Source organism: Oryctolagus cuniculus, chromosome 3 (genome assembly GCF_051225735.1).
Source record: "Oryctolagus cuniculus isolate XC-2025 breed Fujian yellow rabbit chromosome 3, ASM5122573v1, whole genome shotgun sequence".
Classification (NCBI taxonomy): Eukaryota; Metazoa; Chordata; class Mammalia; order Lagomorpha; family Leporidae; genus Oryctolagus; species Oryctolagus cuniculus.
In genome coordinates, this window is record NC_142869.1 from 3699433 (window position 1) to 3712709 (window position 13277).

A 13277-nucleotide genomic window follows, 5' to 3' on the forward strand; every position below is an offset into this window, starting at 1 on the left:
GCTGGCCCACAGTAAGAGGCTCACAGGGGGATCAGTGGGGCGGTGAGCTGTTGGTCCCCCCACCGCTGGTGCCACAGTACTCAGCTGAAGGTGTAGGGAGCAGGCAGGGGCATCTCAGAACTACAGACTCAAGACCTGTCTCTTCTGGGACCAAGGCCCAGGGAGGGGCTTGGGACAAAGTCCCAATCAGTGTGAGCCAGGGCACCCTGGGGGTGTGGTCACTACCTCCACCCCCACCCCCCAAGGAGACAGCTGGAGCAAGGGAAGCATGAGGAGGTAGTGCACACGTTGCACACGAGTGTGTGTGTGTGAGCTGTCTGTGCACTGTCCTTTTCTAGATACAAACTTTAAAACATGTTTTAGCTTATTTAAATGGTCTTGGGTATTCTCTTTCCAGGTTTAATTTTTTTTTTTTTAACATTTGTTTTCATCTATTTGAAAGAGCAGCAGAGAGAGAGAGAAGGAGAGAGAGAGAGAGAGAGAGAGAGAGAGACTGTCTTCCACTCTGCTGGTTCACTCCCCAAATGCCCACAACAGCCTGGGCTGCGCCAGGCCCAAGCCAGACGCCCGGAATTCCCTGCAGTCTCCGGTGTGGGGGGCAGGGCTCCCAGCACTTGCAGCCGTCCCCTGCCGCCTCCCAGGGCGCACGTTAGCCGGAAGCTGCATCGGAGGCGCAGAAGCCAGGATTCAGAGCGACGCTACAGTGTGGAACGCGGGCGTCCTGAGCGCGGCTTCACCTACTGCCCACCCAGCCACAACACCCACCCCAGGACACGGCTTCAATGTGCACCCTACAACGGGGTTTTCATTCTTTCAGGATAAGATTAATTCGGTTTCAGATTATGATTGATTACATAAACAAACGTGACCAAGGATAACCAAATATTTCATCGCTCTTAAAAATAAGAGTGGTTGATGCTGTTGTTTACAGAGGCACTGTGAAAATGTGGTATTAAATCATGATACAACAATTGGCGAAAATCCTTTTTGTCTTGAATATGTGTATATAATTATACACACATACACACAGGTTGGTTTGGTTTATGTCCTTGAAAACTCTTGTCATGGATCCAGCGTTGTGTAGCAGGTAAAGCTGCTGCCTGTGAGGCCAGAATCCACTGTGGGCACCGGTTCAAGTCCCCGCTGCTCCACTTCCAGTCCAGCTCTCTGCTTATGGTCTGGGAAAGCAGTGGATGGTGGTCCAAGCGGTTGGGCCCCTGCACCCACATGGGAGACCCAGAAGAATCTTCTGGCTCCTGGCTTCAGCCTGGCTCAGCTCTGGCCATTGGAACCATGTGGGCAGTGAACCAGCAGAGGCAAGATTCTCTCTCTGTGTCTTCCTCTCTCTCCCTGTTCCTCGGACTTTCAAATTAATAATAATAATTTAAAAAAGACTTTTGTCGCATTGCATAATAGAAAAAGCCTCTAACGGTCATTATTTGGGAAGTTCAAGCATCGAGTGCATTGGAAATTCGTGTCCCGCCGTGAAGTCTGAGTGTCCTTGGGAGTACAGGGAGGTTCTTAAAGGCGAAACGAGGAGGACCGGTGAGCCGTTTCCATAGCCTTGGTTCAGGGCCGGCGGCCGGTGCTGGCAGTCCACGTAGCCTTGGTTCAGGGCCGGCAGCCGGTGCTGGCAGTCCACGTAGCGTAGCCTTGGTTCAGGGCTGGCGGCAGGTGCTGGCAGTCCACGTAGCGTAGCCTTGGTTTCAGGGCCGGCGGCCGGTGCTGGCAGTCCACGTAACGTAGCCTTGGTTCAGGGCCGGCGGCCGGTGCTGGCAGTCCACATAGCGTAGCCTTGGTTTCAGGGCCGGCGGCCGGTGCTGGCAGTCCACGTAGCGTAGCCTTGGTTCAGGGCCGGCGGCCGGTGCTGGCAGTCCACATAGCGTAGCCTTGGTTCAGGGCCGGCGGCCGGTGCTGGCAGTCCACGTAGCATAGCCTTGGTTCAGGGCCGGCGGCCGGTGCTGGCAGTCCACGTAGCGTAGCCTTGGTTCAGGGCTGGCGGCAGGTGCTGGCAGTCCACGTAGCGTAGCCTTGGTTTCAGGGCCGGCGGCCGGTGCTGGCAGTCCACGTAACGTAGCCTTGGTTCAGGGCCGGCGGCCGGTGCTGGCAGTCCACATAGCGTAGCCTTGGTTCAGGGCCGGCAGCCGGTGCTGGCAGTCCACGTAGCATAGCCTTGGTTCAGGGCCGGCGGCAGGTGCTGGCAGTCCACGTAGCGTAGCCTTGGTTCAGGGCCGGCGGCAGGTGCTGGCAGTCCACGTAGCCTTGGTTCAGGGCTGGCGGCAGGTGCTGGCAGTCCACGTAGCGTAGCCTTGGTTCAGGGCCGGCGGCAGGTGCTGGCAGTCCACTGCCAGGCGGCGCCCTCGCAGGAGCTCCCTCTCTGCCGTTGGGGGGCTCTTGGTGCGAGGCGGGTTCCTGCAGAGGCCTTGCCACTCCTCTGTCATCAGGCGCACGCGTGAGATCCTCCAGCCTTCGTCATTCCTCGGCTTGAGGAAAATGATTCCACTCTGGTTCTAACAACTTCCCGCGCAGGCTTCAGGATGAGGAAATGGAGTTGTTTTCGGGGTTGCTCGGGCAGGGGCTGTTGCAGGAATGAAGTGGGTGGGTGTGAAGAGACAGCGCTGGGATTCTCGGTGCAGAGACTTTGGTAGATTTTATCCTGGTCGGGCTGGGCAGAAGGTGGTCAGCAGTGTGCAGGGTGGAGGTATGAGGCTCGTGGACAGGCGGTGTGTCGGAGAACGCCGGGGCATCAGCCCCGTGATTGTGGACGGTGAGGCGCCACACCTGCCCCTTGGCTTCTCCGATCCCTGTCACCACTGCGTGCAGAATCTACTTGGGACTACACAGACTTTTGTTGATTCGGGCGTCTGGAACGTCCAGCCTGCAGGCCCTGTGAGGTCCTCGAAACCACTGGGTCCGGCGCTGCCAAGGGAGGCGCGGGCAGGGCTTGAAGTTCAGTGCAAGCACAGCAGGTGCACTTTGGAGGTGATGGTTGTGTGCGGCCACTATCCCACCAGCCTTCGCGGAAGAAAGGTTCCCAGCCCTGGCTCGCGTGAAAGGCCGGATGGGCGAATGGACAGGTGGGTGGTGAGTGCCCCCTGGACCTCATGGCCTTCCACTGACCGGCTCCACCACCACCCTGCCAGCGTGCTCCGAGGCCCGGAAGGTGTGGGACCTCACGCAGACCACGTCCCAGGCACTAGGGCACCGCCCTGGACCTGGTGTGAGTGGAATCAGAGCAGAGCATCCAAGCTAGGAGAGGCTCGGAGGCTCCCTCCCCTGCCCACGGCACAGCCGCGTGAGGCCGGGAGGGGCTCGGAGTCTCCCTCCCTGGTCCACGGCACAGCTGCATGAGGCCGGGAAAGGCTCGGAGTCTCCCTCCCTGGTCCACGGCACAGCTGCATGAGGCCGGGAAAGGCTCGGAGTCTCCCTCCCCTGCCCACGGCACAGCTGCGCGAGGCCGGGAGAGGCTCGGAGGCTCCCTCCCCTGCCCACGGCACAGCTGCGCGAGGCCGGGAGAGGCTCGGAGGCTCCCTCCCCTGCCCACGGCACAGCTGCGCGAGGCCGGGAGAGGCTCGGAGGCTCCCTCCCTGGCCCACAGCGCAGCCGCGTGAGGCCGGGAAAGGCTCGGAGGCTCCCTCTCTGGTCCACGGCACAGCCGCGCGAGGCCGGGTTGCCTTCGTCTGCCTCGAGACAGACAGTTTGGAATCCAGAAGCAGACACAAGCGTGCTCCTCACTCCGTGAAGGAAGGCAGTAAAGGGACCTGGAAAGATGCAAAACTGAAGCGCAACTCAGTAATTTTTTTTCAGAAAATATATTTGATATTGATAAAAATGTGTGCTTTGCATGTTAGCATTTAATGGGTTTGCATTTCCATGGATTGAATGTCTGTATTTTGAAGTCCTGGGCTTTACCGTGTAATCCAGTGAATCTCAAGGAGTGTAACTCGCGTAACGAAAGCTTTCTGGGGCCCTCAGAAATTACTGAGTGTGAAGGGTTCCTGGAGATGCAAAGTCATTTTCAACGTTACGCTGTCGATCCCTTAGATCGCACACGTTTGTGAACTAGTGGAACCAGCTTGCCAGTAACGGGGTCCTTCTCTGTGTAGAGTAAACCCAACTCCTGTGGCAACGCGAGTTTCCTTTGGAGATAGTCAATGACCCTGTTCCAGCGGGAGTTGTCAGCAGTAGGTCCCGCGTCTGCTTTAGAAAGTGCAGAGCTCGCAGGGCCAAGGAGAAAGCTGTTTGTGACACACAAATACGGGGCCCAGGCTCACGGGGAATCCGGACGTGAGAGTGCGGCTCGCACGCTGTCCCGACCTTGTGATGTGCGCAGCTCCGTCCTCCTGTTGAGTTTCGGAATCCTGTGTTTACCCCGAAGGTTAAACAGGAAGCAATGATTTGTGCTTCTGTCTTCATCCTCAGCTCACAGGCACTGAGCTTCTCAGTATTTAAGGGGAAAAGATCTGTTGCAAAGAGAAACGTTTGTCCCGTTGTAGCGGGTCCCTGGGGGAAGGGCCATGCCCTCAGTACCCCCAGTTCCTGTGCGCTGCTCCTGCTACAGGGGCCCAGCGTGTGACCACCTGCCCGTTGCCCGGCCGTGCGCAGATCCCTGAGTGCCGGTGGCTGGGCCTCACGCTGCCTCTGCTCTCCGCAGGAACCTGACCGGCACGTTTCCCAACTACCCCACCGAAGAAGAGGGAGGCTCTGCCGTCATCTTCTCCAACAAGACCCCACAGCAGGTACGGTTCCTGAGCAATGAGCCGCCGTGTGGGCTCTTGGTGACCTTCCCACGGACGTTCCCGTGAGGTTCTGTCGGGTGCTCGTCAGCAGGCACCAGGAGGCTTCAAAAAGGCCAGAAAAACGGAATTACACGGCCTTTCTTTTGGTGCAAAAAAGTTTGAAATCCATGTATGGTTTTCCATAACTCATTTTCCATGAACTTTTTGTTTTTGTTTTTAAAGATTTATTTGAAAGGCACAGTTTACAGACACACACACACACACAGGGAGAGATCTCCTCTCCACTGATTCACTACCCAAATGTCCACAGCAGCTGGAGCTGGACAGGTGTGGGAACAGGAGCCAGGAGCTTCTTCCAGGTCTCCCATGATGGTGCCGGGGCCCAGGCACTTGGGAGGGCCAAGCAGGGAGCTGGATCGGAAGTGGAGCATTTGGAATTTCAACAGGCACCCGTGTGGGAGGCTGGCTTCTCAGGCAGCGCCTTTACCCGCAGCGCCACAGCTCTGGTCACTCCCAGGAACCTTATGAAGACGCGTAAGGCCCATTTTCTGCCCTGGGTTTCAGGTGTGTCCACCCTTGGTCCTGGGTCACCTTGGAGAGGGGTGCTGACGCGGGAGGCTCATTTTCTCGGTAAATGCTCAGAGCTGGATTTCCGGAGCCCTTTCTGTGCTGGTCTCCCGGCCCCTCCCAGTGCAGCCCCTGTCCCCAGCACCGTCAGCGTCCACTCACCCACGCTCCCCAGGCCTTGGCACCTGCCCCTGTGCTGCCTGGGGGCCTGGCCCGCCCTCACCTCCCTCCAGAGCCCTCCTGCCCTCTTCCCGGCCTACTCCCTGTGCACCTGCAGGATTCACGTCTGCAGGACTCCACTCCGCGGCTGATGCGGTCGACACTGAAAGCTGCTTTCAAAATATCTTTGTTATCTCCAAGGAGGAAACTCTTCTCCAGCTCACGTGTACCATGAAAGCCAAGGGCACACACAGTTTATGCGTGACCTTGATGTGTCAGAGGCATTCCTACTAAAAGGGAAAACTTGTTAGAGGTTCCTATCAGAACTGCGAGTTAATGTTTCCTCGGAAGTTTAACAAATGTAATAAGATAAAAAGGAGCTGTAAATATTTAATAAATGAGGATATTATTTTTTACAATTACATGATTCTATTTACAGAAAACTCAATGAGTTTAATAAGAAATTATATTGATAAATATTTTTAAAGATTTATTTATTTTACTTGAAAGTCACACAGAGAGAGAAGGAGAGGCAGAGAGAGAGAGAGAGAGAGAGAGAGAGGCTTCCATCCGCTGGTTCACTCCCCAGATGGCCACAATGGCCCGGAGCTGCACCGATCCAAAGCCAGGAGTCAGGAGCTTCCTCCAGGTCTCCCACGTGGGTGCAGGGGCCCAAGGACTTGGGCCATCATCTACTGCTGTCCCAGGCCACAGCAGGGAGCCGGATCGGAAGTGGAGCAGCCGGGTCTCTTACTGGCGCCCATATGGGATGCCGGCACCACAGGTGGTAGCTTTACCTGCTGCCCAACAGTGCCGGCCCCTATATTGATAAATTTTACAGAATTGTACAGAATTATATTGATAAAAATTTACTGAAGAAAATGAAAGATTTGAACAAGTAGATTGAGGAATTACTTGAAATCACTAAAAACTCCGAGTGCAAAAGCACATTACTTTTCCACTACTCTGTGCTGTGAATCCAATTCCAATCAGAATCAGCAGTTTGAGTGAAAAGCTCACTCTGAGGTTCATAGAGAAGTGGGCTCAGGAGATGTCCAGAAAGTCCCAAAACAGGAAGAATGCAGGGGCCTGTCCTGGTGACTTGAGTTGAGATTGAAAGATACAAAGCAAATTAAACACAGCAGTACTGGAAGAAGAGCAGACCGCAGGGACAACAAAAAGAGCATTTATGGGACAAATATTCTGTGCCAGATAGTATGCAAAGTGCTTTATGTAAATTAACTCACTTCGTCACCCAGCCTTCGGAAATCAAGAGGAGGCTGATGTATTGAACAACACAAAATTCAAACGGCAGATTGCACAAGCGATGTTAAAGTCGTATTATAAACTAAGGAAAATATTTGCAACTGTGACGCAGAGAATCTTTCATCTGTAGAGGTCATAGAAAACAGTAGGAAAATTCTGAACCAGCACCATGAAAAAGAAGGCAAAGAAGAACCGAAATGTAATAAAATAGATGTTTGGAACACACTGGCAGAGAAATTTAAATGCAGGATGATCTTCCTCCATCTCCTCACCTGTGTGGTTGGTGAAAGTTTGAAATCATGATAGTGAGTTGGGGTGCGTGTGGGAAAAGTCATTCCCATCCATTGTTGCTGGATACATGTGTTAGCATGAAATTTATATGCATAGATATTTTTCAAGGATTTATTTATTTATTTGAAAGAGTTACAGAGAGAGGGAGATCACACACACATGCACACACACACACAGGGAGATCATCCCTCCACTGCTTCACTCCCCAAATGACCACAACAGCCAGGGCTGAGCCAGGCTGAAGCCAGCAGACAGGAGCTCCATCCGGGTCTCCCCCGTGGGTGCAGCTGGACTGGCAGTGGAGCAGAGCAGCGTGAGCCGGAGCCCGCAGGGGATGCGGCGTCCCAGGCCGCGGCTTTACCTGCTGCAGCACAGCACAGCCCCAGCACGACGTTTTCAGAGGAGCGTGGATCCAGGCTGGCATCGGGGCTCAGTCAGCAAGGCCAGCATCCCATACGAGCGGCGGTTCGAGTCCCACCTGCTCCAGGTCTGACCCAGCTCCCTGCTAATGAGCCAGGGAAAGCGGCAGAAGACGGCCCACGTGCTGGGGACCTGGCCCACGTGAGAGACCTGATGGCTGTAGTTCCAAGCTCCTGCCTTCCGCCTGGCCCAGCCCCAGCATTGCAGTGAAACGGCGGATGGAAGATTCATTCTCATTCATTTGCTCTCTCTCTGTCTCTCTCTCTCTCTCTCTCCCTCTCCCCTCTCTCTCGCTCCCTCCCTCTCCACCCCCCCCTTCTCTCTCTCTCCCTGCCTTTCAAATAGACAAATCTTTAAAAAGTGAGCGTGGATCAAGGACATACCAGGAATTTTAATGTGTATGCCCTTTTACTCGTACGCACTATTTGAAGAATTTATACTAAAAAATAATAAGACAAGTCGCCATAGAAGAGAAATCAGTGAGTGTTTGCCCTAAAGGGCTGAAGAGTCAATATTTTAGGTTGTGGAACTCAGGTCGTCTGCCACACGGCTCAGCTCTGAAAGCCACCAGAAGCCCCCTGTGAACGGATGGCGGGCTGCGGGCCCCTCAGTCGTCATCCCGGACCCCGACGGCAGGCCTGCTCCGGCCCACGCGGCGTGATTTGCGGATGTCTTCCATGGAGGATTTCGAAAGCTGTTTGTGTCTGCCTTGTTTGTAGTGTGGACAAAGAAGAAAACCCAGAGCAGCCTCCAGCAGGGAGCTGGTGGGGGACAGCAGCACGCCCCCCCCCCCCCGTCAGCCTCCTGTGTCCCTTCACCCGTGTGACCCCGCAGGCCGTGCACATGGGGCTCCCCTTCAACAGGAAGTGCCACGCCCCTCCCATCCCGTCACTCCCAGCCTTCCCTCTTCCCCAGAGCGCCCCAGCCTGCTCCCCGGAGCTCCACGGAAACTACGTACGGACCCTGCTGTTGGGCAGCTCATCAAGCCCTGCCTGGCATTTAGTTCTTGTCCCCCAGCTGACGTGCCGGGCACAGGTAGAGTCCTGAGCGGCCAGTGGCCAGCACAGGATCAGGTGTGAGTGGAAGGTCTGAGTGGCCAGCGAGCGGCATTCAGAAGTGGAGTTCACCGCCAGTCAAACCCAAAACCAAAGAGAACTCAGAGCAATGGTGTTACCTCCTTCAACTAAATCAGGGGACACAGAGGAGAGTGGTTGTGTTGTTGAGACAGACAGAGCTCCCGTGTACTGGCCGTGGGCTGAAGCCAGTAGCCAGGGACTCGATCCGGGTGTCCCATGTGGCTGGCACAGAGCCAGCTGCCCAAACCCTCTCCTCTGCCTCCCAGGGTGCACAGTAACAGGAAGCTGGAGCCGGAGCCAGAGCAGGTTACCACACTCGGGCACCTGATGGGGACGTAGGTGTCCCTGCCAGTCCAAACATCCACCCTCAGGCGACTGACAAGTCAGGTGGCATGTTGATTAAATATCACGCGGCACCACACAGAAGTCTGCGATTCCTCCTCTGTCGTGGGCTTCTCCTCTGTAAATGGAGATACCGGCAACACCTGCCCCCTGGTCAGAGGGGGTAATCAGATGAGATGGCACAGTTCCGTACTTAAACAGAGCCGGCACACTGACACCTGCCAAAGCCGTGGCAGTGGTCACGGGTTGTGGTTGTGGTTGTGGTTGTGGTTGTACCCATTGTGGAAGCCGCATGAAGACAGGCTGAACCAGGCGTGATCACCGTGACAACGTACCTACATGGTGAAATCTATATTTGTAAAACACAAAGATGACGCGAGGATGTTCTGTGACATAAGCGTAGCACTGATGCTAAGCCCGAGTGAGTGCAGATAAAACCACGGCTCTGTTTTGCTTTGGGGTATCAATGCATAATGCAAACTAACATATTCTCACGCTAAAGCCAGCCGCACGTTAAATCAGTAAAACACGGAACTGAGTGGTGGTTATTCCCGAGTGCAAGAGCAACTCAAGTCCGGGATGTCTAAAGAGACGTCTTCCACAGAGAGCCCAAAGGGTGATGAAAGGACAACTTACTACCTCAGTGGCCGTTCCTGATACTGAAAGGTAACACTCAGAGGGCCAGTGCTGAGGCATCACTGGTAAAGCCGTCTGTAACGCCTGCACCCACATGGTTGCCGGTTCAAGTCCCGGCTGCTCCACTTCCCATCCAGCTCCCTGCTCATGCACCTGGGAAAGCAGCAGAGGATGGCCCGGGTGTTCAGTCCCCTGCCACGTGGGAGACCTGGATGAAGCTCCTGGCCCCCGGCTCCTGTTGCAGCCATCTAGGGAGTGAACCAGTGGACTGAAGATCTCTGTCTCTCTCTGTAACTCTGACTTTCAAATAAATAAATAGATCTTGTTGTTTAAAGATTTATTTATTTATTTGAGAGGTAGAGTTACAGACAGGGAGAGACAGAAAGAAAGGTCATCCGTCCGCTGGTTCACTCCCAAGATGGCCACCATGGCTGGAGCTGTGCTGATCTGAAGCCAGGAGCCAGGAGCTTCTTCTGGGTCTCCCACGTGAGTGCAGGAGCCCAAGCACTTGGGCCATCTTCCACTGCCTTCCCAGGCCATAGCAGAGAGCTGAATTGGAAGAGGAGCAGCCAGGATTTGAACCAGTGCCTAGATGGGATGCCAGTGCCGCAGGTGGCAGCTTTACCTGCCACACCACAGCATTGACCCAATAAATAATTCTTTACAAATGGTAACACTTGGGGCTAGCGCTGTGGTGTAGTGGGTAAAGCTGCTGCCTGCAGTGCCGGCATCCCATATGGGCGCTGGTTTGAGTTCCGGCTGCTCCACTTCCGATCCAGCTCTCTGCTGTGGCCTGGGAAAGCAATAGAAGATGGCCCGAGCCCTGGGGCCCCTGCACCCACGTGGGAGACCCAGAAGAAGCTCCTGGCTCCTGGCTTTGGACCAGCTCAGCTCCAGCTGTTGCAGCCAATTGGGGAGTGAACCAGCAGATGGAAGACCTCTCTCTGTCTCTCTCTCTCTCTCTCTCTCTCTCTCTGCCTCTCTTCTCTGTGTAACTCTGACTTTCAAATGAATAAATAATTTAAAAAATGGTAACACTCAACAAAATTGGAATATGTGAGTACTTTTTTAACATAACAAAATATTTCTATCTTCATTCATAACCCAGTGTCATATTTAATTAAATTTGCTGAAAACATTTCAACAAATGGCAGCGAAAACACAAGGGCCACTTGCAGCGCTGCTGCTTGGCAGTGTCTGCCAGGAACTGCTGAGGGCTTAGGGGGACGCACGGGGAGTGGGGAGTGGGGTGGAAGGGTAAGGGATCACTGCGGGCAAATGGTTCCTACACAGAGAAAAGCAAAGCGACTTCAATGGGAATACACTTCAAGTAACAGAAGTAAGATGGGGAGCTAGGAAGTTAGCCTGCGGAAAGCTGTAGCTTTGTATATGGGAACAGCAGTTAGACAGCAGTCTGTGTACAACAGCAGTGACAGAACCGCGCGTAATAAATGGCCATGCCGTGGACAGACTGTGAGATGCATCAGATACAGAGAAATGGAAAAGTAGCCGTGTTCTTAGGTGGGAATACTCAGCATCATAAATAACTCGTTCAGACATCATCTACAACTAAAATAGAATCCAGATACAAATACCAGTAGGATTACGCTGGGGCACTTGGGGTGTGGGAGTGACCACCCTAAACTTTGGGTGGAAAACAAGTAACTGAGAGTGGCCATTAAAATTCTGAAAATGGAATGTGAGGAGGAGGACGGAATCCTGCCAGGTGTTCAGACGTGTTATTAAGAGCCCTGGCGGTCAGACAGAGGACTGGAAAGACCGCAGTGGACACGAAGAGCAGGCTGGGAAGAACACCCAGACACATATAGACGTGCACCCTGTAATTAAGGTGGCTTCCTGACATGTGAGAAAAAGGAAAGTAAATGTGTGAGAGCAACCCCCAAGCCCCTGGCAAAGGAGACAGTGCGTGTCCGTCTCCTCACGCGGTAGCCCAGACGACTCCAAGCAGACCAGAGACGTAAAACAAAAACGTGAAGGAAATACGCCATCACCTCCGGGGGGAGCAGCCTCCTAAATACGATGCAAACCCAGGAGTCAGAGAAGGGAAAATTGACCAATTCAGCTACACAGAGTCCTTCCTACATCCTACACCCGGGAAGGGAGGTTACACTCGGTACCAGACGACACCCGGGAAGGGAGGTTACACTCGGTACCGGACGGCACCCGGGAAGGGAGGTTACACTCGGTACCGGACGGCACCCGGGAAGGGTGGTTACACTCGGTACCGGACGGCACCCGGGAAGGGAGGTTACACTCGGTACCGGACGGCACCCGGGAAGGGAGGTTACACTCGGTACCGGACGGCACCCGGGAAGGGAGGTTACACTCGGTACCGGACGGCACCCGGGAAGGGTGGTTACACTCGGTACCGGACGGCACCCGGGAAGGGAGGTTACACTCGGTACCGGACGGCACCCGGGAAGGGTGGTTACACTCGGTACCGGACGGCACCCGGGAAGGGTGGTTACACTCGGTACCGGACGGCACCCGGGAAGGGAGGTTACACTCGGTACCAGACGAGAAGGCATTTTTCTGTAAGAAGGTCAATAATCCAATATAAAACATAGCAGAGGGATGTGAACAGATCTCGTAAAAGTCATGGTGGATGTGGAACATCGTAAAAGATGTTCAACACGGGAAAGGACCAGCCCCGCACATACAAGGAACGCAGGGGCCAGGGCTGTGGCGCAGTGGGTTAATCCTCCGCCTGCAGAGCCAGCATCCCCTATGGGCGCCGGTTCTAGTCCCAGCTGTTCTTCCCGTGTCCCATGCAGCTCTCTGCTGTGGCCTGGGAAAGCAGTGGAAGATGGCCCAAGTCCTTGGGCCCCTGGAAGACCTTTCTCTCTGTCTCTTTCTCACTGTCTGTAACTGTACCTCTCAAATAAATAAATAAATAAATCATCTTTTTTTAAAAAAAGGACTGCAAACTACCTGGACAGACTAAATTGCTGAATTGAACCTCACCAAAATTCAAAACTTTCCACTGCAAAAGGCATCGTTAAGAAATCAGGAAGGCAGGCAACAGACTGGAATAAGATATTTGCAAAATGTGTGCCTGCTACAGAGTTCTTACCTACTGTACAGAGTACATCTCCAGAAGACAGACGGGTGAGTGCGTGGTGCAGGGGATGCCTGTGTCCCGTACGGGAGGGCTGATTCCAGGTCTGGCTGCTCCACTTGCAATCCAGCTTCCTGCCAATGCACACCCTGGGAGGCGCACGTGATGTCCGGAGCACTGGAGCCCCAGCTCCTGCACACATGGCACAGCAGGTGGAAGTCCAGGCTCCCAGCTTCCTCCTGGCCAGGCCTTGGCTGTTGCTTGGAGAGTGAGCCAGCAGATGGGAGTTATGTCTCCGTCTCTCTCTCTCTCTCTCTCTCTCTCTCAAATAAAATTGAAATAAATAAATATTTTGGGGAAGAAGGAAGGCAATCCAATCAAAAAATGGGCAGAAGCCCTGAAAGACACCCACAAAGGAAGATGATGAGCTAAGAAGACCGTGAGAAGAGGATCCACACCACTTACCACTAAAGGAGTGAAAATGAACACCACAGTGGAAGAGTTCCTGCATTTCCCACCCACGGGGATGTCCGTGGTCAAAAAGACAAATAGTTACAAATGTTGAGGTCTTAGAGAAAAATGAGCCTCACATGGGCAGTGTAGAATGGTGGAGCCTCTTTGAAAGACAGTTTGTCAGTTTCTTAAAAGTTAATCATGGCCGGCACCACGGCTCACTAGGCTCATCCTCCGCCTGCGGCGCCA

The 13277-nt window shown here is 54.1% G+C and overlaps 1 protein-coding gene across 3 annotated transcripts in view; it reads left to right on the top strand.

Annotated features, from left to right (window-relative positions):
• The window catches only part of DRC11 (dynein regulatory complex subunit 11), a 153136-nt gene that overhangs the window by 46400 nt on the left and 93459 nt on the right, over positions 1 to 13277 (top strand). For 2 of the 3 annotated variants that reach the window (XM_070070001.2, XM_089328875.1), the window contains exon 7: positions 4655 to 4739. In XM_070070001.2, coding sequence (XP_069926102.2) covers positions 4655 to 4739 — 85 coding nt within the window. Of the gene's footprint in view, positions 1 to 4654; positions 4740 to 5185; positions 5274 to 5583; positions 5862 to 13277 lie in introns of those variants that run through there. The other variant, XM_089328876.1, reaches the window with a different exon arrangement.